The sequence below is a fragment of the Fukomys damarensis genome, unplaced genomic scaffold (genome assembly GCF_012274545.1).
Source record: "Fukomys damarensis isolate Sample0158 unplaced genomic scaffold, DMR_v1.0_HiC HiC_scaffold_3, whole genome shotgun sequence".
In the NCBI taxonomy this organism is placed as follows: Eukaryota; Metazoa; Chordata; class Mammalia; order Rodentia; family Bathyergidae; genus Fukomys; species Fukomys damarensis.
In genome coordinates this window covers 20041745-20068122 of record NW_022900915.1, presented here as the reverse complement: position 1 = coordinate 20068122, position 26378 = coordinate 20041745, and the positions used below count along the sequence as shown (strand labels likewise).

Genomic DNA, 26378 nt, shown 5'->3' with positions numbered 1-26378 from the left:
AGGGGCCTGGGAAGCTGAGAATGTGAGAGGAACCGGGGGAAGGAGGAGAGCAGTGGGAAGCCGTGGCCTGCACAGTGTGAGATCAGCTAGTCTGGGCAGACTGGGGCGTCCTAAGTCTCTCTTCACAATACTGATGAGTGATACTCTGAGTTTCTGACTAAAATGACAGCCACCACACCGCGCCCGCTGACGCATGGAGGGCAGCCTGCGGCGGACAGCACCTCTCTATCACATGCAAGCAGCCTGGGGGCAGGACAGTGAGGCCCGCCGCCCAAGGACACAAATGTCTCACCGGAGAAAGACTCTATGCCATGTTAGATACCAACATAGTGAAGATTTAAGAGCCTTGCTTTTAGCTAAACCAATAATTACTGGACTTTTTTTTTTTAAATATCTCCTGTGGTTTTAAAGGATTTGGCTTTTTTTCCCCTTCCCCTTTCCTTTCTTTTTCTTTCCTTTCCAATTTTTTTTCTTTCTTCTATCTCTTTTTCTCTTTTCTTTCTTTTTTTAATTCCTTTTATTTTTCATTTTGCTCAGATCTCAGGCTCTGACAGGACTAAATTAGTTAATAAGCCAATCTGACTAGATGTAAATACTTCAATTAAATTGATATTAAATTGCTTTGAGATCTGTAAGTTATTATTTTGATTTTTAAGAATTCAGAATTCATGAACTTCCAAACAACTCAAAACTGAATATAGTCAGCAGCTTCGGGCTGAACTAAATGTAGCAGATAATTTGATGTTAAGAAGTCTAATTTACTATATGTTTTCCATATGAAACATCTGCTGTGATAAATTTTGTTTAAAAATCTTAAAGTTTGAAATCATACAACACTTGTAGGATATATACAAACTCACACATTGTATATTTTAAAGCTCCACTCTTGGGTTATGATTTTCAAAGCTATTTTTGTAGCATTCAATACCAATGGGACCAAATCAGAGCATTCAATTAAGATATAATTCTTCATTTACATACCATTAAGGATCTAGAATTCTAAAATGTACTTCTGGGCAGTTCCTTGTAATTGTGAAAATAACTTCAATCTTGAAATTTTGGTATCCAATCCCCAAATTAAAAAGAAAATTCACTGCTACCCATTCCTCCTTCAAACAACCAGTCAGCATGGTTCAGGATATGCCAAGCAGGTTTTCAATAAATCAAGAGCTCAGTAGTTGTTAACTGTCACAGAGGGAGGGAACTCAAAAGTTTCTGTTACCTCACTCAGCTGCATTCTTTACACGGCACGGCTTGCCTTGAAACTTACTGTGCTTCAAAGTGAACATACAGCACATTGGTCTGTCTCTGTACATGTGTCTGAGTCACTAACTTTTCACCTCAGTGAAAAATACAAAACAAATGAAGTGGAAAGCTAGCCAGGGGTTGGGGAAGAGGTACTTTGAAGAAACAAAGGAAAAAAGTAAAGGAGAGTATTTCAGATTTAGATTGACCAATGTTTTTTACTATTTTCTTCTCTTTTGAGGTCCCCAAATACTCCTGCATTTCTTCACTAACTATTCAAGTTCTGAGTGTTTAGGCACTCTGACTTTGAGCCTACAGAAACAAAAACAGTCCCTATCCAACCTGCCCTTAATTAACTTGCTCTATGGGAGACACCCTGATAATTGGATGACAGCAGGGCCTTAATAGGAGGCCATGCAAGGAGATGTGCTACTCTCCAAGACCCCAAGGGCCCATAAACTAACACGCCCACAGGGAGGAGCTCCTGGGAAGACAGTTCTGTGCATCTTCCCTTTGGGGCCTGCATTTATTAGATGTCAATCTTCCTTCCTTGCACACCCTTCACCCCTGCTACTTTGCTTTGAAGGAGAATCTGTCTTTACTAAAGGAATTTAAGGCTTCTGAAACAAGGAAGGAGGTATCTTGAAGAGGGGACACAAATATGTCTAATCTTTCCAGAAGTCAGAATTATAAAACTTCAGGCAAAAACAGTCACATTTTCCTCCATCATCCAGCACATCGTGGTCCCGACAAGACTGGGAAGCAAAGCAATCTCAAGAGCTGGGTGTGGGGCAGGAACAGAGGTGTCCTGTGTCCTCCGCAGACCCACTCTCCTGGCTATTACTGATGACTGCTGGGAGATTAGGCCCCAGTTACTCAGTAATGTGCTTTAGAATGAGTAAGTGAAGATTGTTTTTCTTGCAATTATGCAAAAATAAGTTTTTTCCAGAAGGAAACTGCTGAAGGAAGGACAGAAATGCTCGAAATACTATTCACATAATCAGACAGGAGTAGTTTAAAGTAGAAGGCGTGGACCCACAATCACGTCGTGGAGCATGCCTCAGTAGTAAGCAAGACCTGGTACCTGGATTCTCAGAGTAAAGGGAGGTACCACCGACCTCTCCAAGGAACCGGCTGATATCACCAGTAGCAAAGAGGACCTTTAGATTCCTGAATAGGGTAAGAATTAACAAAATGGCTGTACTCTGTTTTCCTGCTTTACCCTCACTTGCTTTGGGGAATTATGCCTTTACCTGCCCTAGGACAGAATGGCTAGAGAAGAACTATCATTTATTTATGTATTCACTCATTCATTCAAAGGGATGTAGGTGCAGGTCAGTGATAAAAGTGTGTGCTTGACATGTGCACGGCTCTGGGTGTCATCCCCACTAACAAGGGGGAGGGAGAGAGGGACAGAAAGAGGGAGGGGAAAGGGGAGAGGGGAAGAGGCTGAAAACAATAAAAGAACTGTCTAGGGTTATGCTACCTGCTGCCACTGCAGGTGATAGCAGAGACTGGTAGAGTTCTAGTATTTTATTTCTCTTTTCCCTCCAGCTCTGTAAGATCAGTGCAAATCTGTTCAGACAAAGGGCCAAAATAATTTTGCTCATCTATCTTCCCGCCAATGACTTCAACTTTAACCTTCAGAAATTCTCTTAAAGATTAAAAATGATGTAGGATTGTTTTGTGTGCAAACTGCCAGTTGACAGAATCCATCAACTTCGGCCAGTCAGTAACAGGGAACTGGTGAAAGTATCTAGTGTAGAAAAGAGTTTGTTAAACACCGAGGTACAGTAACAGCTGGTGGAGGATTTCATCATTGCGAAACACTGCTTATGAAACTTTTGAATAGAAATTTTATTTTCAATGAACTCTTTATTAACTGCAAAATCAGTAGTTCAGTGGTAAAAAGTGCAGTCTTCCTTTGTGAGGTCAAATTGGTTTTTACCTTCAGGAAAACTCCAAAGGTATTTATAGTAAAAATCGCTAAATAGTTTTTGTTTCAAAAATGGCACTAAAATCTAAAATATAAATTTTTAAAAAATTTTTAAGGTAGAGAATTGTCATACTAAGATAGAACAAAAATAAAACCATATTGATATAAGAAATGTTAGGCCTAAAAATTAGGAAAAAGAAACATAACATTTTTATGTTCTCATTTTGTTTCACGGATAATCTTATCAGAAATCCAGGCTGTACTAAACAGACAACACGTCATCACTTCCAACTCTCTTAATCACCCAATCCAAACTGTCTTCCTCTGTTAGTTTCAGGCTGTCATACTTGAGTTTGTTTAACTAGTAATGAAATAACTTTAAAAATTTGTAAAATGTATATTTGATAAATTGATTTCATGATTAACTGAAAACTTGTTTTCAATGTTTGTCAATAAAGGAATAATATGAACTTTACGAGTCACAGGATTTTATGTTTTTAAAAATATGCTATTTGCAAGGTAATCATAGTATTGTATTAATGGATTACTGTGGTAGTAGAGTACACTGAGCTACATCCTCAGCTTTTTTTCATTCTTTATTTTGGGACAGAGTCTCCCTAAGTTGCTAAGGTCCCCAGGCTAGGCTCAAACTTGTGATCCTCTTGTCTCCGCCTTCCAGAGTGCTGGGGTTCCAGGTGTGTACTACTGGCTTATAGTAGCATATGATGGATATTAAAAGGAAAAACAAATGTTTTGATTTTTTTTAATGCTTCCAAAGTGAAAACCATGTTAACAAAATGGCAGCTATGGATCTTACCTGAGGAAGTCTTCCCTCCATTTCCTTGTCTGGAAACGGTTCTTGACTGACCCAGACAATGAGTTCTGGGTAGTAAACCTGTTGAGACACAAAAGAACACATATTCAGATTAAAATCAGGATCCACTCTGAAGCTGCACAGGATTGGTATAATGAGCTACATTCTTTTCAGTGGTCATTTATTTTCCAGTTGCAAATCAGAGTGCTGGAGAAAACCATTCACTCTTTCAGATTGTCAGTGCTCTTCTGAATGCATGTATACACGCACACTCAGAATTTTAGCTCAATGTCTTCCAAGATTAAGTCCAACAGAGCAGAGATATCAGTCAGTGTTAATCTTTATCAGGGAAAGTAGCAGCTTAGTGGCACGTCTGAAGTGTACATTAAGTCACCAAGATGCCTAACTTTTAAAGCAACCTGTGTTGATAACTATTCTTGTAAAACTCTATGTTTAGGGCATAAATGTGTCAGAAACCCAACACATACTTTAAGAGTTATTCTGATCATTTACTAGTACACTAAAGATTACACACAAAGCAGAGGAAGAAAGACAGTAGTATCCCAGAATCTCTCTGGGTCCCTGTGGCCACTAACATCACACTGGGTCCAGATGCCTGAAACAGCCAAGCATCTTAAACAGGAGCAGGGAGCTGGGCGAAGCTGCCATGAATGACTCAGAGAATACTAGCTGATGAATTCTGGAGGGTGGGAGGAAGAGGAGAGAGGGAGTCAAACTGAGTAACTCTTCTTTAAATATACAAAGAGTTATTAGCATAAGGTTTCTGACCAGCTGTTCTCCATCTCAGTAAAGATAGGAGTGGGGAAAAAGACTTAAAATTACAACTACAGATTTAGGTCAGCTATAAGAAAGAACTTGGCAGAAGTATTGTTAAATTACTAAAAGAATTTAGAGAGGAAAACTGTGAAATCTGCTTTAAAAAAATTTAGAAACAGAATCCAGCAACCATCTGTCAAGGCTAATTCACATTTGATACAGCCCTGCTCGAAGACAGGATGAAATTAGATAAAATTCCATTTAGATCTTATTCTCGAAATTTTGTAAATAAGCCACACATATAAGAAGTAATAATAATCACACCTCAATAGATTAACAAATAGATGTAGCAGTCATTTTTTGTTGTTGGGCGTACAAGCATTGAGCTAATTGTGATGTTTTGCATGTCCCAATCAATGCATTTCGTTAGGAGAGAGATCTGAGGTAGGAAATGTGGGTGTCTGGACTTCTTCTTTGGAATAATATTACAACTATCCTTGGTCTGCACCAGTGATGCTTATAGCACATCCCAGCTCACAAAGCAATTTTGTATATATTACTTAATTTATCCTGATGATAAGCCTGCAGTTAGGTCTTATCATTGTATAGCTGAGAAACTAAAATTCAAAAGGGTCAACCAATTTAAAGCAACAAAGTCGGTATAGGTTGGGACTAACTCAAACTAGGTTTCTAAACCCTAAGCTGTTTTCTTTTCACTATCCTTCTACCCTTGCATTATCTCAGAATGCAAATCGCCCACCACCTCTTTCTCAAAATTACACCAGTCCACAGAAACCACCCACATTTCAGTCTTAAATACGTGAGGGCTCATCCTGCAGGAATTGGCACTATATTCTCACTTTGGACTGGGGCTGCTTTCTGAGCCATGTGGTTCCCCCAACTCTAACCCATCTTCCTCTTCTACAGATTTCCTCTCTTCTGCCCAGCTCCTTCTTGAAGAATTACACCATCTGCCTTATTTGGGACAAGCAGCTATGTCATTAGCCAGGAATGGGTGAAGAAAACAAAATTAAAAATTAAAATACACAAGCTTTCTTGAGGCATACAACAAAGTTATAGTACATACAATCCAAGTTTAGGTTTAATTTTAGGAGACCCCAAATTGTGATCAATCGTAAGCTTACAAAAATATAATTAGATATAAAATGATCACTTCTCAAAATTATCACTTTGAAAGCATATTTTAAATGTAATTTTAAAATATTGGAAGTACTAGTGAGAAGTACATTTTCCTTAGGAACCTAAAACATTGCAAAAATACATGTCAAATAAAGGTTATAGAGGGTCAGGGATTTAGCTCAGCGGCTCGGTGGCCTGCCTTGCAAGCTCAAGGACCTGAGTTCAACCCCAGGTACCAAAATTAAAATAAAATAAAATAAAAAATAAAGGTTATCATTTTTTGTGTTTTTCTGGGATATTTCATGTTAACAAAATTATACTGCATTAGCATTTAACTTCTGACTTCAAAGCATCAACACTAAAGAATTTGATTTATAGGACAAAATAGCTCACCTTTCAGAAATTATTACACTTATTCTGATAATTTGTGCTTTTTTCAAGAACTTGTTTTTCTGAAGAAAACTAGTTAATGATTTTTGCTAAGGAATTGGGAATGTGAGTAACTGATACTAAATCCACTACTAGAGAAGACTTTTCCCTTACTTCATATTTATACTTTGGAGATATTAATTTAGTTTACAAATTGACCGATGACATTTATAACTTTTTTTTTTTTTTTTTGCATCTGAACCACAAAATAATCATTTTATACTGCGGGAAAAATACATATCACTTTGGCCTTGTGGCAAACTCCACCAATCTCCTTCAAAGTCAGAACCTTAGGCTGAACATGGTAGAAACAAAGAAGGAATCTCATTTGTGTTTCTGAAACCTGGTTGCTGGTTTCTAGGAACTTAGTGGATCCCTAGCTACAGTATCTGCAGGGCATATTTTAGTTAGTGAATTAATTAATTAACTTTTTAGATACAGGGGAAACAATAGTAGGTATTGAAAGTAAGTTATGATCTACAGTACAGCCTATTTTTTCCTTAGACATGGTATTTTGATACACTAGTAAGGGTTTAAGGGACCAGATCTATGGACAGTCATTATCCTCTCTCTCAAATGACTCAAGCATGACCTTTGATATTACACAAGACTCTCAATTCCTATTTCATTCTCAGTGCTGGATGCAAAGAATGTCACAAACAACACGCACTTGTTTTTATATCTAAAAGATTTAAATGGGTTGTATTTTCTTTGCTTCATCCTTCTATCTGGACATCTTGCAGTCTACTACTCAGAATCTACTGCTGGTAGTCAGAGGCACTGTGCCACTTTTCAGGCCAACTTTCTTACCAACCGCCATGCATTCATTCACCACAGGTTCACGAAATACCAGCAATGTGAGGGTCACTTTAGTTTCTTGGGATTGCAAGAGAAATAGAGTTCCTGACATCTCTAGAAGCTCAAGTCTAGGGGTAAGAGCACGCATGATCAATTCCCATGTTAAAAGTATGAGATGAAATATGTCCTCTCAAAATTCATGGACTGAAGTTCTAACCACCAGTACCTGAGAATGTGACTGTATTTAGAGAAAGATCTTTGCAGAAGCAATTAAATTTTTAAAAAGCTATTAGGATGGGCCCTAATTAAAAGTGACTGATGTCTCTCTAAAAAGCAATCAGGATATAGACACACACAAAAAGGCAAGATGATGTGAAAACACTGGGAGAAGACAGCCTTCTATAACCAATGAGAGATGCCCAGAAGAAACCAACTAGAAAATGAGTTTCTATTGTTTAAGTCACTCATCTGTGGTATTTTATGTTAGCCCTAGCAAATTAATATAGTGTGCTTTAAGTGTAACAAAACAACTTTAAAAACTGGAAAGAAGGGAAGGAGCCAGGGAGGGAGGGAGCGAAAGAGAAAAATGTACAGGTTTTGTCAAATAAGACAGCTGCTGGAATACGTACCAACAAACAATACCAACATTTAGCATAATACCCAGTAGTGCTAGCCACAGAGGAAATAAAAAAGGCAGTAAAGAGATCTAGGAGGGCACTTGGTGGCTGTCAGATGAAAGGCCAGCAAGACAGAAGGATGATAGTTTAGGGTATAATGTGCTACCCTACCACCATGGGGCCTCGGCACACCTCTCAGATCCACAACATAATAGCACAAAGAGGATTCCACTGGTTGCTAGGCTCTTGGTTTTCTAATTAGTTCAGAATATTAAGAGCTGACACTGACCCGTGATTAAAGCTTCTAAGCGCTGATGATATGCAGGCCCAGAAAACAGGGATAAGTTATGTTTTTCAAGAGCCCTTCTACTATTGCCAGACTATAAAGGCTACTCAACATTGCTGCTAGTCAAATGATGGTCCAAAGTTGGACATGTACCTCATACCACATTCCATTCATTCACTCATTTTTCTGAATTCATGTTTTTCACGAATATTTTTTTTTTTATACTTCACTGTGTTTTCCTTTGTTGGCAGTGGTTTTCACCCCAGAAATTTAAGTATTCTAAGAAATACACAAGAAAATACCTGAATATTGCTGATTATGCCAGTAAACCAAATATGCCTTAATCTTCACAAATGTATTCACTTAAAACTTTTCAATATATAAAAGAATTGGTTTTGCTTAAATAAAATCCTTTAAGTCCTCTAGGATACTATACCAGGAATAAGAGAACCTGGAAAGCAAGCTGTACCCTCAATAAGTAAGAAAACATAACTATTTATATAAAATGTAAAAAGAAAGGAAAATTCTAGTGTTTTAATCTAGAGAATGCTTAAAGATATTGCTTAAATTCTGGGAAAATGCATTACACTTGTTACTGAATATATTTGTTAATGCATCTTGTTCTACAATGCTGCATTTATCTCATAAACGATTAGGTTCAAAAATAATGGAACAATGGAAGAACATTGATTTAAATACATTAATTATGATAAGTATATTGCTTTCAAGTATACTTAATGTTATTAAACTTACTGTTTATTTAAATATAGCTTATGGTGAAAGTTTTTCTTACAATTTTATTAGACATATTTGATGACTGGGACTTAAATTTCAATACTCTTTCATAGCATGCAAGTTAAAAATAAAATAGTTCAGGGTCTTTGCCTGCCTCTATGCCTTCCTTTCTTCATTCTTTTTTTCAAGGCTTATCTTACTCTCTGACTAGTGCCTAATAAAAATAACTTCATTTTTTAAGCCTATAGGTAATTAGCTTTCTGCTGATTATTACGTGGGATGGGCTATTGTTGACAAGTAGGACTCCAGATTAGAGAAATAAAATAGGACAGAAAGTAGAGACTAATTCAACAAGGTTCTAAGCAATACACAAACTAGATTACTGCTTAAATACTTTCAAGTGTTTCACTTAAAAATTTGCTATTTATTTTCCAAAGTATGGTCCACATAGAATTAATCTAAACGTCTTTTGCAGTGTTTCCAATCAGTACTTTTATAGTGCACATAAAATGTGAAGTACACCTATTGGTGGTTCCTAAATTTATATTTTCCCTTGTTCATTTACTATCTTTATCAATATTTCTTTGGAAAGACTGTTCTGTGATAGTGATCCTTAAAGGCAGGGTCCTATCTTCAGAGCAAAAATACACCACAATACATAAATTTTGCTTACTTAACCGGTTAACATAACTTCAAAGAAATCTAATGTAAAGCCACATTATATAGCTTGGTTATCAGTGGCCATAATTATAAATTTTATTCTTTATCCCTGGTGGGGTCCTATGTGTTAAAAGAATGCACACACATGGCCCTTTTATGACTTAACAAGATAGGAGCCCCATCCCCTGCAATTAGGAAAACAGATTAGGGTAGCAGGTGTCCAACTCACATAATTAATTCTTTGTGATGCAAAGGGATATATTTCATAATATCTTTGCCAATTAAGCAGTGTGTGTGACTGCATATGCACATGTTCTATTCTGCCTAATTGGCCAGGAGGTTGTGAAACCTTGTACTATAATTTATAGAGAATTTATGTGCAAATACATATACTTCATTTCTGCAAATGCCCTTCAACGTGGCACTATTAAGAATCCTCCTCAAAAGCCATTCTGCTCTCAGGTGTTGCTGGTCACATGAGCGACGAATGTTAAAGGAAACCACAAATGAAGGTTTTTTTCTGAACAGCATTACATCAAAGATTAGATGGTGCCAAAAAACGCTGTGCCATGCTGTCTCACTAGAAACCTAGTCTTAGAGATCCGCCTACCCCAGTGAATTCTTAGAGAAGGCACACAGTGGGGGGAAATGCTACCACTGGAAGACAAAAAGGTAAGTGTGCAGAACACTGGGCCATTCAGACGATGGAAGTGATCGCTGCGCGTTCTGGAAAGCAGAATAAAATGTTAGTGCCTAAGTTGGCAAACATGCTGGTTTGGGAATGAAATGAAACAAGTACTGACCTAATTGAAACACACACACACCCGGCTGTGGCAACAACGGGTAATTACAGAGGAAGCACTGCGAACACCTAACTATTGTGCTCAATAGCCAGAAATGCCCTACTGCTAGAAAAGAGGAGTCATCGTGGCTCTGCTATATTAGAACACCTGCCAACACGCTCAGAGTTTCCTGCCTGACAAGCACTTGACATGTGGAAACAGAGGTGAGGAGACAACTGCACTTCAAAAGACAACAATAGCTCACAAATGGGCTAAACCCACTGGCATCAGTTTTGCTTTGGATTTCTGTGTCTACTATGGGCAACACGACAAGGCAGGCAGACCAAAGACTGACCATTTCTTTTTAGTTTCTTGCTTGTTTTATTTTGTTTTGTTTTTTAAACAGGCCTCACTATGTAGTTCAGGCTGGCCTTGAACTCACATATGTAGCCCAGGTTGGCCTTGAATTTATGGCGATCCTTCTGCCTCAGCTTCCTGAGTACTGGGAGTACAGGTGTGTGCCACCACACCTGGCTGGCAATTTCTTTTCGAACTGTACTGTGAAACAAGTTGTAAAGGCTTTCACAGTGGGATCCTCTAACTTCACTGTGCTCACTGGAAAGCCACCTTGAGAGAGCACTGTTGAATATGCGGGAACCTGACAGCTGTGGAATTTTATTTCTAGACTTTAGGCAGAGAAAGGAAACGAAAATTTCCTTGCTGGCAACAAAATCAAAGTGTTTATATGTGAAATTAATTGCCGACACAAAGCGCTTTCACAGTCACTCTGTTCTACAAAATAATATTCTGTCTGCTTGGCTGCTAGTCGTTTAAAATTTGATTTCTAAGAATAATGGCAAAGACTTTCAAGGGAAGAAACAAGTCAAGTCAGGAGCAAGCCACAAAAGGTTAAGAACAGAATCCGACTTCTCTTTCACCACTGTTTAAACCTGTCCATTATGTGAATTTTCAGGGTTTTGAAGGTTCAAGACCAAGCGTAGCAGCAGCTGGCTTATTTAAGCACGGTGAACTCCAAGGTCAGCTGCAAAGATTTCTGCTGCACAAACTCCTCCTCTCTCCCAGCCTCATTCCTTTCCAATAGAAGCATGCTTAGCACAAGCAATCCACCTAAAGGCTCCAAAAATCCAAAAAAGGGAGTCACTGATCGAGGAATTCTCAGATTTCTGCCAAGGCACCCTCCCTTGGACAGAGCTCAGCCTGGTACAGTAATCAGAGCCAAACTGTGGACTGGACTCAAGGAAGTAAGTTCAACACTTCAAATCTTGACTTTTAGTGGACAGTGTTTCTTTTCAGTAATAAAGACAATACAAAGTGCAAATAACCGATAACAGCCCAAAGTAAACCAGGAACAAAAGTACAAGAATAAAGCTTGGAAACAAACCTTGTAAGTTATATCTAAGAAGAGATTCTCCAAAGACAGAAAAATAATTGGCTTTTTAAAACTCCAGTTTGAGATTATACAGTTGTGCAAGTATAGTAAGGAAGCTGAGGTTATGATACAAGATACTTGCTCTTTTCAGAAAAAAAAAAGAAAAAGAAAAAATAACCTCTATTAAATTGCTAGCAGCAAAAAGGCCCCTCAGGCATTTAAGCACAGCATAAGCTTTTTCTTATCCCCATGACCTCAACAAATATGTTAATAAAATCTTTTACCTCCCTAAGTGGAACCAGGGTAAATATTTACTTAACACATCTGAGTTCTAAGTCTGGACCACCTTATTCCATTATATAAACTGGTTTTCATCTGTAACCAAAAAATAAAAAAACATTGCATCTTGTGATATTTTCCTATTTTTAAAAGAAAAAAAAAGAAAGAATACATATATCAGTTCTACTTATGCTCCAGCACACCAAACTGCAATTATAAATTTTAGAATGGTATTCTCCACTACAAATGAGAGTAGTGCTCTTATGATGCTTTCCAATACTGGACATCTGGAGTAGCAGGATTTTTTCCAAGCACATTCCAAGGCTAATAGGAAACATCTAGCCTTGCTTTTATTAGCTGGTTTGAATAATTTAAGGCATGTAATTCAAGGTTTCACCTTTAAATAACTACTAAAAACCTGATTTCTAGTCCCCAAAGATGCTTCTTTTTTTCTTTGCTTGTGTTTAAAATTCACTGTGCTATCCATTAAAATCCTATGAAAAAAATTTACCACTATGGACAAACTATTACTTAAAAACCCTATTTCTTTTGGTAAAACCTTCGGTGAAATACATAGTACTTACATATTTACCTAAACAGGATTTGGATTCTTCCCCGTCTTGGTAGGTGACAGGACAGGCAGTTGCTTTTGAAGAGACTACAGACATTCCAAAGCATTCCTCTTTTTGACATGTGCGAGACCAAGCTTTCCAGAGAGTCTGCCTTTTCTCCATAAGTGCTCATTCCAAAAGACACCATTACCTCTTTCCAGTAATGCACCTTTTTCTGCTGGCAGCCACAAACCCCTCAGCATTTAGCAAAATTCATTTCACAGTTCAAGGTTTGTCATGTACTATTCTGGTCATTTGAAGACTGATATTTCTTCAACAGCAAATAGCAACCTAACAGACCACTAAATGTGGAGGGAAAGTGGTTTCTATTGCAGGAGATTACAACTTATCATATAAAAAGTATGACCTTACAGAGAAAAGGAAAAATATATACAGATCTGGGTAAGCTATAAATGCTTGGATCAAAAAGAGACCACTATGGGCCTGGGAATTTAGCTCAGTGGTTCTGCTGCCTGCCTTGCAAGTGCCAGGTCCTGAGTTTGATCCCTGGCACCAAAAAGAAAAAAAAAAAAAGAGAGAGAGAGAGGCCACTAAGAGGGTTCCAATAACCTGTCCTGTAAGAAATTTTCCAAAGCAAACCAATTAAAGCTAACAGCATAAGAGGAATAGAATAAGGTTAGGATGAATGTGACACAGCCCTGTACAGCATCCAGGTTTTCAGCCCTGCTGGTGAAGCAAGTTGGTTTTGTTGTTTTGTTGTGGTGGTGGTGGTGGCGGTGGCTGTGCTGTTGTGTGTGTGTGTGTTGCACTACTGGGAATTAAACCCAGGGGCCAACGGAACCTTATCTCCAGCCCCTTTGCTAATGTTTTATTTTTTATTTTTTGGAGAACTTGTGATTCTCCTGCTTCAATGCTGGCTGGAGAAAGGTCTGACTGTGAAAAGGCTTCTCTGATGAGCATTTCAGTCGGTCAGTATTATGAGAGGCAGGGAAAAGCAAAGGGAGGAATCTCGAATCCCAATGGATAAGGTGTCCCAGGACCAAGAGTCAGCAAAGAAACATGAATCAAAAGTTGTGAAAGTAACTTCAAAAGGAGTGCAAATCAGGAGGTGACATACCTTGGACAAGGAATCACCTGTCTTCTAATTACCATGAAAAAGATGGTACCGGATACCCAGAATTTAATTTCATATCCTGACTATATTCACCGAGAAAAGACCTCATCTCCTATTTTTATTCTTTTTTCCTCTGCCTTTATTCTACTGAAGACTAAACTTCAAAACTATACTTCCCCCAAAGAAAACATCTCTGAGAAATATATAGGAGTTATTGGAACCCACGTGGACAGAATATGTAAATTTGAGGACTCACAGTTTTCTATCCTGTGGATGAACACAAGGCTTTGCACCATAACCACTGAGCTATATCCACCTCCAGCCAATAATGTCTTAAAATATAAGGCATGTTCTTCTGGTACATTAGTTGAATTTTTACAATTTCATAGCAAAGGCAAAATGGCAACAGGGCCAGGCACAAAAGCAGATGAATTGGTAATTATTTCCCCCTCATCATTTTACAGATGAGAACACTAAGGAAGAGCAGTCAGGGAAATGGCCCAATGCTGCACGGCCAAGAAATGGAGAAGACAGGCTGCAAAGCCAGCCTCTCTTCTTACAGAGCCATCTGTCAGGATCGATGTGCTCTGCAGTTTCCCCAGAGCCACCTTGAATGTCACCCCAAAGCCCCCTGAAAGCCAGGGCCTATTTGCAATCCCCCAAGTAGGTGTTGAGCACCTCCGCTTAGTGCCCGTGTGATAAAATTTAGATAGATTTCTGACACCTACTGTCAAGAGTAATTTTCTCAAAATTCTTTGTTGCTCTGCTGTTTCTAGTAAATAGCCACTCTTCAAATATAACTTACTTAAAAAAAAAAAAAAAGCAATGTTTGAGGACACAAAAGGATTTGCTCTCCAGCATTCAAGGGTTGCTGCAGCTATTGAGAAAAGAACAGTCTTACAGCATCAACTTTGGTATGGATACATTAAGACTCTGGATCTAACTAAGCCCAAGCAATACTGTTAATCAGTCTTGTCTTTTTTCAGTTTGCCTTGGAAAGAATTGTTTGGCGAATATCTAGCAATCACAGCAGCCAATTACAAAGAACAATTTGCTGAGAAACAAAATTGTTTTAATATGACCCCCGAATGAACCCTCAAACAGCTCCTTCTCAGATGGCCTCCTGTTGAATGATCTGACTTAGTACTGTGTAGCTTTCCCTTTCATCAAAGGCATTTGAAATCATGTTCACTATAGCTTTTTCAAAATTTCAGTCAAATAACAAACTGCTTAGGAGAATTACAATCTTATTTTTGTCATGATAAAAATAAAGACACAAACCATATACTGCATAAAAATATAAAATGATCTTGACTGAAAAGAAAGAAATAAACACTTATTAGGCCAGAGAGTCAGTGAATAAACCACTAAGAATGGTAAATTCGGAAAGAAAAATAAATTTAACCTGATTACATTTGGAAACTTTTAATGTATTAGAAATCTGTGCAGTTCTAAAGACGAACTAATGGAAAAATGGAGCTGGAGTAATAAGCCAATTTTTGGTTTTACTCAATTATAAAGTTACCAAATAGCCATAATAAAGTATGCCATTTTCGGTCCTCAAGTTACACATACAATACTCTATGCAGCCACAGTAAAGAATGTGGTGCCCATCAGTCTTGTCTAAGCGATACAATGACAGCTGATCAGTTTAGTAAAAAAAAAAAAAAAATCGCATGAATTCAGATGAATTATTTCTATGATACCAAAGAACAAATTTAATTGAATCTCTGATTGAATTGATTGTGACAGCGTAGATAGTCATGCCTCACATAATGAAATTAAAGTTCAAAAAGCAGTCCTCATGAAAGAAAAGGAAAAAAAGGCCTTAATGAAGATTAAATGAAAAGATGTGGAGACTTGGCTCCCAGTCCATAATAACAAGATCAGAACAATTTAAGATTCTATTATCAAGAAGTGAGCAAAATATGCAAGGCCAGGGCATTTTATGATGTATAATGAGACCCAAGACTCCATAAGGCAGCAAGAAAGGGAGACTTGTTTCTGTCTAGAGCATCCAGCCTTTGGAAAAGTCAAATCCAGGTAATTAGGAACTAAAATTATGTAAATGACAAGGGCCCAGAGAAAGTATGAAAAACTTTCTGATTCAGTATTAACCAAATTGGTCGGGTATGTAATCTTAATCATCCAATCAATCAACCGAGGAATATTTACTCAATACTTTCTGCAAGGCATTCTTGAATATCTGGTAAGCAGCTTTTTAATCTTTTAGAATGAACACCTACCTACCAAAGAGTATACTCCATTACTTTGAGTTTGAATTGTCAAACAGGCAAAGAAAACATATTTATTCTCAGTAGGACAATTTAGTGAAGGATATGAAATAATACTGTGTGGAGGAAATACTCAATATCAAACTCCTACTGGGATCACGCTTATATATTTCATAGCTAGTATGTTTTATCCATCTAACTACTCAGTTCAGAGTGCTGGCTGTCAAAAGATGCAGTATCTTCTCTTAGTTTCTAGTCTTTCCTTTGAACAGGTTCAGACTCCAACTTTATTCAATAATTGTCCTCAAAATGCCTAGATCAGTTTCAAACAAAACAACTTCTGTAAATTTTACCCTGGCCAGCCACTGGACTGTCGTACTTTTCCCTGCTGGATTTGTTTCAAACTCGATCCAGCCAGGAAAGCTGTTACCTGCCCCAGTAATCAAAGGCCAGTGGTGTACGATGGTGATCTGAGTGCAGGGGGTGAAGAGCTAGAACTGGGCAGCCACACCAACACTTCTGTGCACACTATGAATCTCCCTCTTGTTTCAAGTACCTCTTGGTGAGTCTTTGGCTCAGGATTTTTACTGGCAACATCTCTTTGGCTATTCTCCTTTCTCTTCTAATCAATGGCTCTGCTTCCCAAATTCAGCCCAAAAGGTTCCAACAGACCTTCCTTTGTTTGGCTATACTGTCTTGTATTGTCATTTCCTTCTTCTTGAACACATTTTATGTACATATTGCACTGTATGAAAGTAAGGATGAACACTGAACCAGTAATCTAAAATCATAGGGTTTTTACACATCCCCAGCTAGATAATTATAACACTTCGAAGGCAAAAAGCTTAGATCAGAAAACATTCCAAGGTAACGATTTTATTAAAAAAAGATTTCATTACCTTGTGAAACTAGAGCATACTTTACTGTCATGACTGCCTCAATTAAACTACTGAGACTAACTGCAGCTCGTTGGAAAAACACCATTAATAACCTCTTGCACAAGAGCACTCTATCCAATATTGGGGATGAGATATGGGTCTCTACCTTAGAATGACATTTCTGTTTCAGTGGTCAATATCAACCTAGCTTTCTGGACTCTCTCAGAACCTCTTTTGCTTGAATAATATAAAAGGTCACATAGAATGTTGGAATTGTATTTATAGGATACATAAATTTCACTTAGCTCTCCTCCTTACCTCTCTAACATTGAGACTTCTGAAATGTTCAGTGAGAGGGGCTGTGCAGCAGTGAATTTATAATCAATATATGGTCAACTCATTCCCTGAACCACAAGATTTATGATTTGAGATGTCCCAACTCGGCAAAAGGCCACACTGTTAGTAGATATAAATCCCAAAATAGGCCACCTGATTCTGGCCAGAAATAAACAGATTCTCATGTATCCATGACCAGTACTCATCCATTTATTCCACAGGCATTTAGCATTTATTGATCTCTGGGGATGGGCCAGATCCTGGTTAGGTATGGGAGCAGATATCAGACCTTTTCAGAGATGCGGGATCTCTTCCAAGCTCCCATTAGAAACATCAATAAAGGTTAGGATTTCCTTCCACTTTGTAGGAAAAGCATGCCAAACAATTTCACTACCTGTTCAGAAGTTCTCTCTCAACAATGAAACTTCCACATATGAATGCACCATCCTACTGATAGAGAAAAACGAAAAACAAGAAGCATCACAGCCTCAACTGCTACCAAGAAATGCAGGGTGAATGTTCTTGTTTCAAGACTACAACTTTAGAGGGTAGGAAAACATGCTTAAAGACATCGGATTCAAGTATACTGTCATCAGTGTGGTAAGCATATAGAGGAGCATAAGATTATTCCTGCCTGGTATACTGGGGTGAATTTCATAGAGGAGTTGTCATTTAAATTCAGTCTTGAAGAATACATTTGTTAGGAGGCACATTTCTCACAAAAGCAAGTAAAGTCACAGAGAGAAGGCATTGTGGGGTAGATTTGGGACAGGGACCCAGTCCCTTTTAGAAAATATATTCCATCATGGCTATAAATAAAGGATTATTTTATATAGTTCCTGGAAAAACTGTCTTATGAGAAACTAAATTCGAAGATCTAAACACAGTAGCTGAAAAAATGATCTGAGTATGAGGAAGATGAAAACAAAGAATTCAAGGAGCAATGCTTACCTAGGTCACTTTCACTGAGCATTGCCAGGTAAGGGCCACTTATCCAGCTAGTCCTATCATTTCATGCTGCCATTGTGCAGCTCAGGCCCTCTAAGGTGAGATTTTGGGCTACATCCGAAAGAAAATTTCTCTTGGACTTGGCTTTCCCAACTTTGGTGCATAATGGGATGTGATTCCCTTTAGATGATCAGCAGACTATGATTAGATGTGTAATAGCCTATAAGCCTCAAATTGTAAACAATTTTATCATGATGATGTTCACTGCTGGTCTGCATTTTGAATCAGCATACTCAGTTAGTCAGGAAGAGGCAAAAGGAGAAGCAACTGGGCACATGGCTAGCACATTCCTGTAGTCAGTCTGTCTCACAGTAAGGAGCACAGCGCCTTTTTTCAGAGAAGCTGGCACAGCAGCAATGCTCCAGCTGACCAGGTGGACACTGCTGGGTCTTCTGGGATCTTCCCACGGACGTGCTGCTACTTCCATGGGCGGAAGATCACATGTATCTTCTTTCCTTCCCAGTTTCTTCTAGCTAGAGACTTTCCTTCTTTACACCCCCCCACCCCATGGCCCTCAAAGGGAGGGAGAGGTAGCAATAAAATAAACTGTATGTTTGACTAAAACATGTGAGTGTGTGCTCTTTTCTGTTAAGTATAATCAAAAGGCAAAGTACCCGAGACAGTTTGGTAACCTGACCAAGAGCCCTGGGCTGCCTCTCTCTAAGATGCCTGCTCAGGAGCTTCCTATTGCTTAGCACATCAAGTCCTTGACTTCTAGCTCTAATTTTTAAGGTCAGTCCTTGGTAGCACTGAGGCCCTAAATAAGGAGGAACAGTTGTACGCATCACTCTCTAAAGTATCCCTTTTATCTGGAATACTCCTCTCCGCCAAATCTACCTGAATGTTTTAAATTCCTCATTCAACCAATGTTTAGTAAGGACGGGTGCTAAGCTCTAGGGGGAAAAAAAAACTTAATATGGCACAGTACTTTCTCTCAAGAAGCAACTAGTTCACTTCTAGGCTTCAAATTTTGTGCCAACACCAATCAACTATGAATGGTTTTTTTGGAACACTATCTTGAGAGTTTTGACATTATATTCAAGATGAATAATCATGAGTGCCAAAGCTGATTACCAATGTCTGCCACAGATACAGGAGGAGTTCATGGTGAACTGCATGCCACATACTTGGGCCCTAGCCTCATTTCCATCTCCTGAATACAAGTTTTCCGTTTCTATTCTTCAGTTCTCACTACCACTGTTCTGGATCTTACCCCTTAGCATTAGATTATACTGTTTTGCACTGTATATTAAGTTTGCCATGCATGTTAGCTTTCTTTCCAGAGCTAAAATATCAATCTGATGAGGGCAGAGGCCCAGTATCTTCTCCAATGCAAAGAACTAAGCACAAAGAAAATATTGAAAAAAAACTTGCTACTCGACTGAAATGAGAATAAATGTATAATCCTACTGCTAACTCCTCTCATTCTCTTCAGGATTTTCAAGTACATTTCTTTTGTGTTCTTGGGATCACAGAATCAGGTTATACTGGAAATCAGTGAAAGTGTTCAACTTTCAATACTGGGAACAAGCCTCATCCTGTATTTCGGAGGGGATTTTTATGGCTGTATAGAATAAGCTGCTGTGAGTTTGGAGAACCACAGCTGTATCAAACCCAGACACCAGCACATCACCGTATCAATCAGAGTAGCTCTGGAAACTGGGAAAGGAGAGCCATCACAAGCTTCTCTTTCAGCAAGTGCCATACTTTATGTCTCAACCACAAGTGTTTTTAAACCTTTTAATAAATGATGGAAAATTATTTGTTGGGTAAACTAAAATTTGTTTCAGCTTCCTATCTCCTTACAAGGAAGGGTTAAAGATATAAAATTACTTCTAGTTTTCAAAAACTACTCATAGTTAACTGTGAATAAAGTAAAGCTGAGTAAGGAAAGTTTGGTATCATAGATATTAGCATGCACATAACAAATGTTTATTGAACTTCTATCATATATTTAATACTTAATGCCATCACTGTATATAAGTTTATAAACTCTCTCTGGAAGCGTATGATCCAACTAACAAATAATGATGCCCAGGTTAATACCATGCCATTGCTACTAATGGCTGAATTTATATTTAGAATTTAGTTGAGAAACCAAACTAATTTAATGCGAAGTCCCAAACTTCTAAGGATGGTAACATTTGTTGTACACTAACAGATCATTTTCAGGATCATTGCTATTTTTTAAACTACTGAAAGGAAATATTCTTGAAGTTCTCTCTAGGCACACAATACATAGAAATATCTATTTCAGATAAATTTAGACCCAGTAAATGGTATTTTTGGCAATCATAATTTCTACAGATGTGGGCTGAGATTAATGATTAACCTGTTTTCCAGTTCAAAGCAGAGTTTAAAACTGGAATCTTGCAAAATATCTTGATCAGACAAGATGACATAGTCCAAATACATTTGATTCATTCTCCCTGGCATATTAAAATTGGATTTGCTGGTAAGATTTCCTTATCCCTACTCTTTTTTTGTATAGCACATGAATTACAGGGATAATTCAGACAAATCCTTCCCACTCCTACATCACTCCAGTAACATTTTGAATTACCAAGATGATGAATCAGACAAAAATCAAGTTTTTTTTTAAGCATAATTATTCAGGTAATTACTTCAGTCCTCTACTTCACTTAGGTTGTGAGGATATGGCCTTAAAAGACTTTCCATCCAGGAACAGCACTAAGGAGGGACCACAGAAGTTGCAGCACTGCCCACCCATGCTCCTCAGTCAGAACAACGCATCTGAATGCACTTTGGGTCTATAGGTGACCTGAAACAGGAATAGTTTAATGTAGAGAATTCATACTTAGAGATTACTCACTTAGCTCAGCAAATTATTTTAAAAGCGTAGTCCTTTATTTTAGAAATATTCATCTTAGGATTTAAAATATCGTGAACTCCTTCAGTATGTTTAAGATGATCTGATTTATACCTGACTTTAAAAGAGCTATATGTTTAAAAGGTTAAAATGGTTTTGAGTCATTTTTTCTGAGATTTCTACTCAAGTGCCTTCTCTTGAATTATCTATATAGCTCAAGAGGAAGTTGGACTGAGGTAAACCCAGATGGACTATCTCTGCTGTCCTATTTCTCCAAACAATTCCCAGCTCTCCCCCTCCCTGGGCTTTGGAAGCCCTAGTGAAAGAGAAGACAGTGCCATATAAAATTACTCTCCTAGGTAATCTGTAACATCTCTACAATCAAGAGTCACCAGAGCAACTTGTCCATTTACATTCTAAACCCAAAGGCATAGGTTACCAATGGGACCTCAGTCCTCCCCAAACTTTGTTTCTTGCTTTTCTTTAAACAAGGAAACCTTATGTTAAGATTATTCAAAGAGGTTTCTTGTAAACCCATAAATGCCATTTCAGACTACACAGAAAGCAGAACATTATGAATGGTACAATGGAGTTAACTCAATCTTTTTTAAAAGTTCAGCATCAGCCATAGAGAAAACTTAATTTGTTCCACTTCCTAGGTCTCTATTAATAAGCCCATCTTTTACCACTGTGAGCCTATGACACACACACACACACACACACACACACACACACACACACTCTAGGAGGTCAGTTTACTGTGTAGAGGGTAATCCACTGAAAATGAAGACTTAACCTACTAATTCTACAATGTTTTCTTCCCACTGATATACCTGAATCAAGTATCTTTGAAGTAAAATACCTAAATAGACACTAGGGAACCCTAAAAGTACAGCCCTAGAAATTAAAATTTAACAAAAAGCCAAATATGAATTAAAGAAATGCCAACAAATCTCTGCAGAATTACAATACTTACAAAAGTACTATTCTATTAATTACAAAACATAAAGGGGGCCATGCTTACAAAAATTTGAAAAAGTTAGAGAATTAATTGTATTAAAAGGAATATTCGTCAAGATACAGAATTAATTATATTGAAAAGAATATTCCTATCAAGATACTATATTCAAAACTAAAACTTTTATCAGTACTCTTGGGTTGCACAAGCCCAGGTGCCACCATTGCACACTGTAACCCATGGAAATGGTGCCCCCTGCAGTTGTACTCAAAGGCCTACAACAGGTGCTTCAGAGCTGAACAAGATGGCTGTTTTTTAGTGTGTGAGTGTGTGTGTGTGTGTGTGTGTGTGTGTGTGTGTGTGTTTTGGGGAATAATGCAGAAGACAGTCTAGGATATCTGTATGTCTCCAAATAATTGTTGTGAAACATCTTCATTTTACAGTATGTAAAAAGTCTAGATACTTAATCACTGTTTAGAATTCTAGAGTTTACTGGTTAATTTCTTACATTGGATTAAGCTGATTATAAATTTGTATCTGGAATGTGCACTTTATCAAGCAACCTAAACACACTGAAATTAGATCTCTTTACTGTTGGATATTATGCAAATGAAAATATAACTTTAACAAAAAATGCATGTTTATATATATTCTAGGGGTGACCAGGAGTTAAATCTGCTTCCTTAATAGCAGCTTCCACTGTATCTGGGGCAAGTCCTTACTCTCAGCCAGACAGAGATCTACTGAGTAATTCTAGTTTTAACCAAGGGAAGAGAAATAACTTCATTTTGCCAAAAAGAAGGAGCTATAATACACTTTTAATATCTGCTTTAAAAATTACAAATTGAAACTTCTATAACAGTATTATGTGCAAAAAGGCCTCTATGGGCGCAGACTTTCCAGAATAAAAGAATTGTTAGAAAGTTACTTGGAATCACCCACAGACAATGACTGTCAGTGGTTTCATTTCAGGCAATGGGCTTGTGCCAAAAGGGACTGACATCTTGATGAAAGGATCACCAAAAAGTTGTGAAAATTCTTTCACGTGTAAAACCTCTCCAAGAGCAATAAACTATGCTTGTCCATGCTGCCACCATACACAAATGGCAACTATAAAAATTAACGTGCAATATTAATGTGCCTTTCTGAATCCAAACAGTTCCAACGTTCATTCTAGGCTCTGGTATGCATGCTTGCCTTCCACAAAGCCCATTCCACTCACTACTACAGGAACACGGTATTTACTCTGATCTTGATCTACAGGGCTGGTTTTGACAAGGTCAGAGGTCACATTTATGTTTAACCAAATGGTCACCTGACATATTGCAACATACAGCCTTCATCATCTATTCATGGTGACAAAGAACAGGTGAGATTCTGAGATACAGAACCAGGTGGTAAGGTGATGTGTCCAGTCACACACAGTAAAAGAATTAAATAAACTAGATATTTTCCAACAGTCTGCCTTATTACCATCCTATTGCTCTACAGCAATAGCTAATTAGAAATTTAATATGAAGTTAGGAACTGTTTGCATAAAATCCATTGATTACTATAATTGTATGTTCACCTTTTGTCTTTCTACTCCAAGTTCCTTAATTCGACCTTATCAAACTAGTTCAAGAAAGATCTACTTTATTTAATGTTAACACCCACTTGTTGAAATGAAAGGTGAGGCACACATAAAAACTTACTTAAAAAAACTCAGTTGTTAGTAATAGTCAATCTGAATCCATTTATTGCTTCTGATTCATTTTTCTCCTTAGAAGTTTATTCTTGGGTTATTTTAAAAGAAAACATAAAGTACCTCTGATTCAATTTTGATTCACTAAATTCCACCCTTGTATAAAGAACTAAAACTTAAATTGGAAATCACACCTAAGAGGTAAAGAGGTGTTTCAAACAGCATTTGCAGTAAACATCTGCAGTAGGACATGCTATACTTAAGTAAAAAGTTAGAATAGAACTGTTATAAATAAAGTCAGAATAGAAATGTTATAAAACATTTCTATTATTTTGTTTTCATATCAATATTATTTCCAAAGAGGAAAATAAATTTTCGTAGAAGTTTAACATACTTATTCAGCTGCTTTTAATGTGTATTCTCTATTTCTTCATTTTTTAGCAATCAAACATTCAAATGCTTTCTTGGATCATAATCCTTGTCAGAAATAGCCACACTTTTATTTAGGGATTAACACACTTGGCTTCTAAAACTAACTGAATGTCTCTTATAAATGAAGTTATAAATCAGGGGGAAAAAAACTCAATACATTTGCATAACAATGTACTATATTAATATAAAAATTCATTTCATCATATAGATTTCTTTTAAGAATAACATAGACTACAGCTGTCTGACTACTGTACGCACTCATAAGTTTCAGATAAGTCCCGGCTATTGTAATATAAGATCTATTGTTTTGTTGGAGTCCTACCTACTGCCATCACCCCTTCATGGATGTCACACATGTCACTCTTAGAGAACAGAACAGTCTCTGCAGTTCAAATGAAATAAATTTTCACTCAAAAGAGGAATTTTAGTTTTCTACTCAAAACAACTGCAAGTCAAAAGATCTAATTCATCACATCCAATTCACATAAGCTGCTGTACTGCAAAGCTCCCACATGTTGGAGATAGAACCTCTCAAAGGTCAGATGGGGTAGGAACAATGAAGAGCTGAGGCGGTTAAAGGTGGGTGGTTGATATTTATATGTAAAAAAGACTGATATAATCTACTGAGAATTTCCTCTGATGACCAATTCTTACCATTTTGAGAGTCTTAATAGTCTTGGGCTTCTACTCTCCCTCTCTTCAGTCCAGGGAGACCAACCTGCAAAATACGTTTAAATACAGTAGACACATTGCCTCATCACAGGTCAGTAAATATAAATGGCCTCTTTAGAGGTCTCAGATGAACAACCACTTTCTTTGCTTAAGTTACATGCAGATTATTGAAGCCACTGGGGTTTCTGAGATTTCCAAGAGGTCTATAGGTTTCAATAGGGGACAAAGGAATCACTGCTACCTGGCTCTGCAGAGTCCTGGGCTATTCTTAGTGTTTGGTTCATCTTTAAATTCCAGGAGTTCAAAAGGTTTAGCAACTTAAAAGTAGAAACAAGTGATAAAAATAGATTGTTTTCTGGCTGCTCTTTGTTCCCAGACATACTACTGGCAGTATATTTGCAATCAAGACGACAGAATAGGAATCAGCCTTCCACCGTGTAGTGTAATGCCTCAGAGTGGATATTTTTGGAAATGGCACTGCATTACATAACCTTCCGTGTTAAAAAAAAAAAATCTACACAAGCAAAAAAGTCAGGAATATATACAATTATGCCCTTCTCCTTAAACCAAATAAACATTAATGTGCAAGCTGTAGTGATTTTCCTTCGATCTTTATGCCATCAAAACACAGCTCTTTTGTTAATGTAAGTTATGACAAAAATTAAGATGAATGGAAAAACTAAAAGTTCTCAAAAAGGGTGGCATAAGCTCTTAGAGTTTTCCCATAATGTTAGTATGGATACACACAAAAGCAAATCTGGCTATTTCCATCACTAAGAAAAAAAAAACAGTCATTTATTTTTAAACTCCCCCACCCCAAGTTCAACTGCTTTGAAAGAAAATGCAGAAAAGAATGTTGCAAGATCGAAAGCATGAAAAGACCCTCAGCCGCAGCAGCGTTGAAAGAGCAATCAAGTGAATGATAGGACACAAATTAATTTTACAAGAGGGGGCATGCATACATCAAAGTGCACTGAATGCGAAAACACAAAACAGTTGCTAACAATACTATATATAAGCAAGAAGAACAAAATTAACCACAAAGCAAGCAAACCCCACCCCTTCTCAAAAGAATGCATTTCTCCCTCTTAACTTGTACATTTAAAAGAAGAAAAAAAAAAGAGCTGAAGTTAAACTCTAGCCTTAATGCAGCAGGACCAAAATGCCAGAATTTCTCCAAGGCACAAGCTTCAGCTCTTTAACGTTTAGAGGGAAGCAGCATGAACTCTGCAGGGTTGAAGGGTCCAGCTAAGGGCAATGGCAAGGAATCCACACAAAAGAGAAAGCAGCGCTCCCAGCCGGGGATGAGAATGGCATATACTTACAGACAAAAGCCCCGCGCCCTGCTCACTCTCTCTCCTCTCTATACCTGAAACACAAATGTGGATGAAAAAGGGCATCATGCTAGAAAGACAGCTGGGGGAGGGGGAGGGGAAAGGGGTGGAGGAAGAGAAGGGGGAGGGGAGGGAAACAAAACCCAAACCGGCTTCACTTCCAAGAAGTGCAGCCTTGGAACCGAAGGAGGGGAAGGTTTCCCTGCCTTGCGCGCTCTCTCCAAGAGTGTGTCTAGTGTCTCTCTTTCTCTAAATCTCTCCCCCACGCCCCGTCCTCCCTTCCTCCCTCCCTCTCGCTAGTCGCTAGTGTACTAGTGAACAATGAGCTAATTCTGATGGGGCTGGCTCGTCGCCAGCGCCCCAGTCTTGCAGCCACAGCGCTGCCGCCGAGGAGCCAGACTGCTTACTCGGCAGGAATCGGCGGCCGGGCCCCGTCGG

The 26378-nt window shown here is 38.0% G+C and overlaps 1 protein-coding gene across 2 annotated transcripts in view; it reads right to left on the bottom strand.

Moving 5' to 3' along the window:
• Nrep (neuronal regeneration related protein) overlaps nucleotides 1-26378 on the bottom strand; it is a 28474-nt gene extending 2096 nt beyond the window's left edge. The window contains exons 1-4 of one of the 2 annotated variants that reach the window (XM_033767373.1): nucleotides 26348-26378; nucleotides 25932-25975; nucleotides 24589-24652; nucleotides 3999-4076 (exon numbers count right to left, since the gene is read on the bottom strand). In XM_033767373.1, the coding sequence (XP_033623264.1) occupies nucleotides 3999-4076; nucleotides 24589-24591 (81 nt within the window). In that variant the 5' untranslated portion in view covers nucleotides 24592-24652; nucleotides 25932-25975; nucleotides 26348-26378. Of the gene's footprint in view, nucleotides 1-3998; nucleotides 4077-24588; nucleotides 24653-25931; nucleotides 26141-26347 lie in introns of those variants that run through there. The other variant, XM_010607895.3, reaches the window with a different exon arrangement.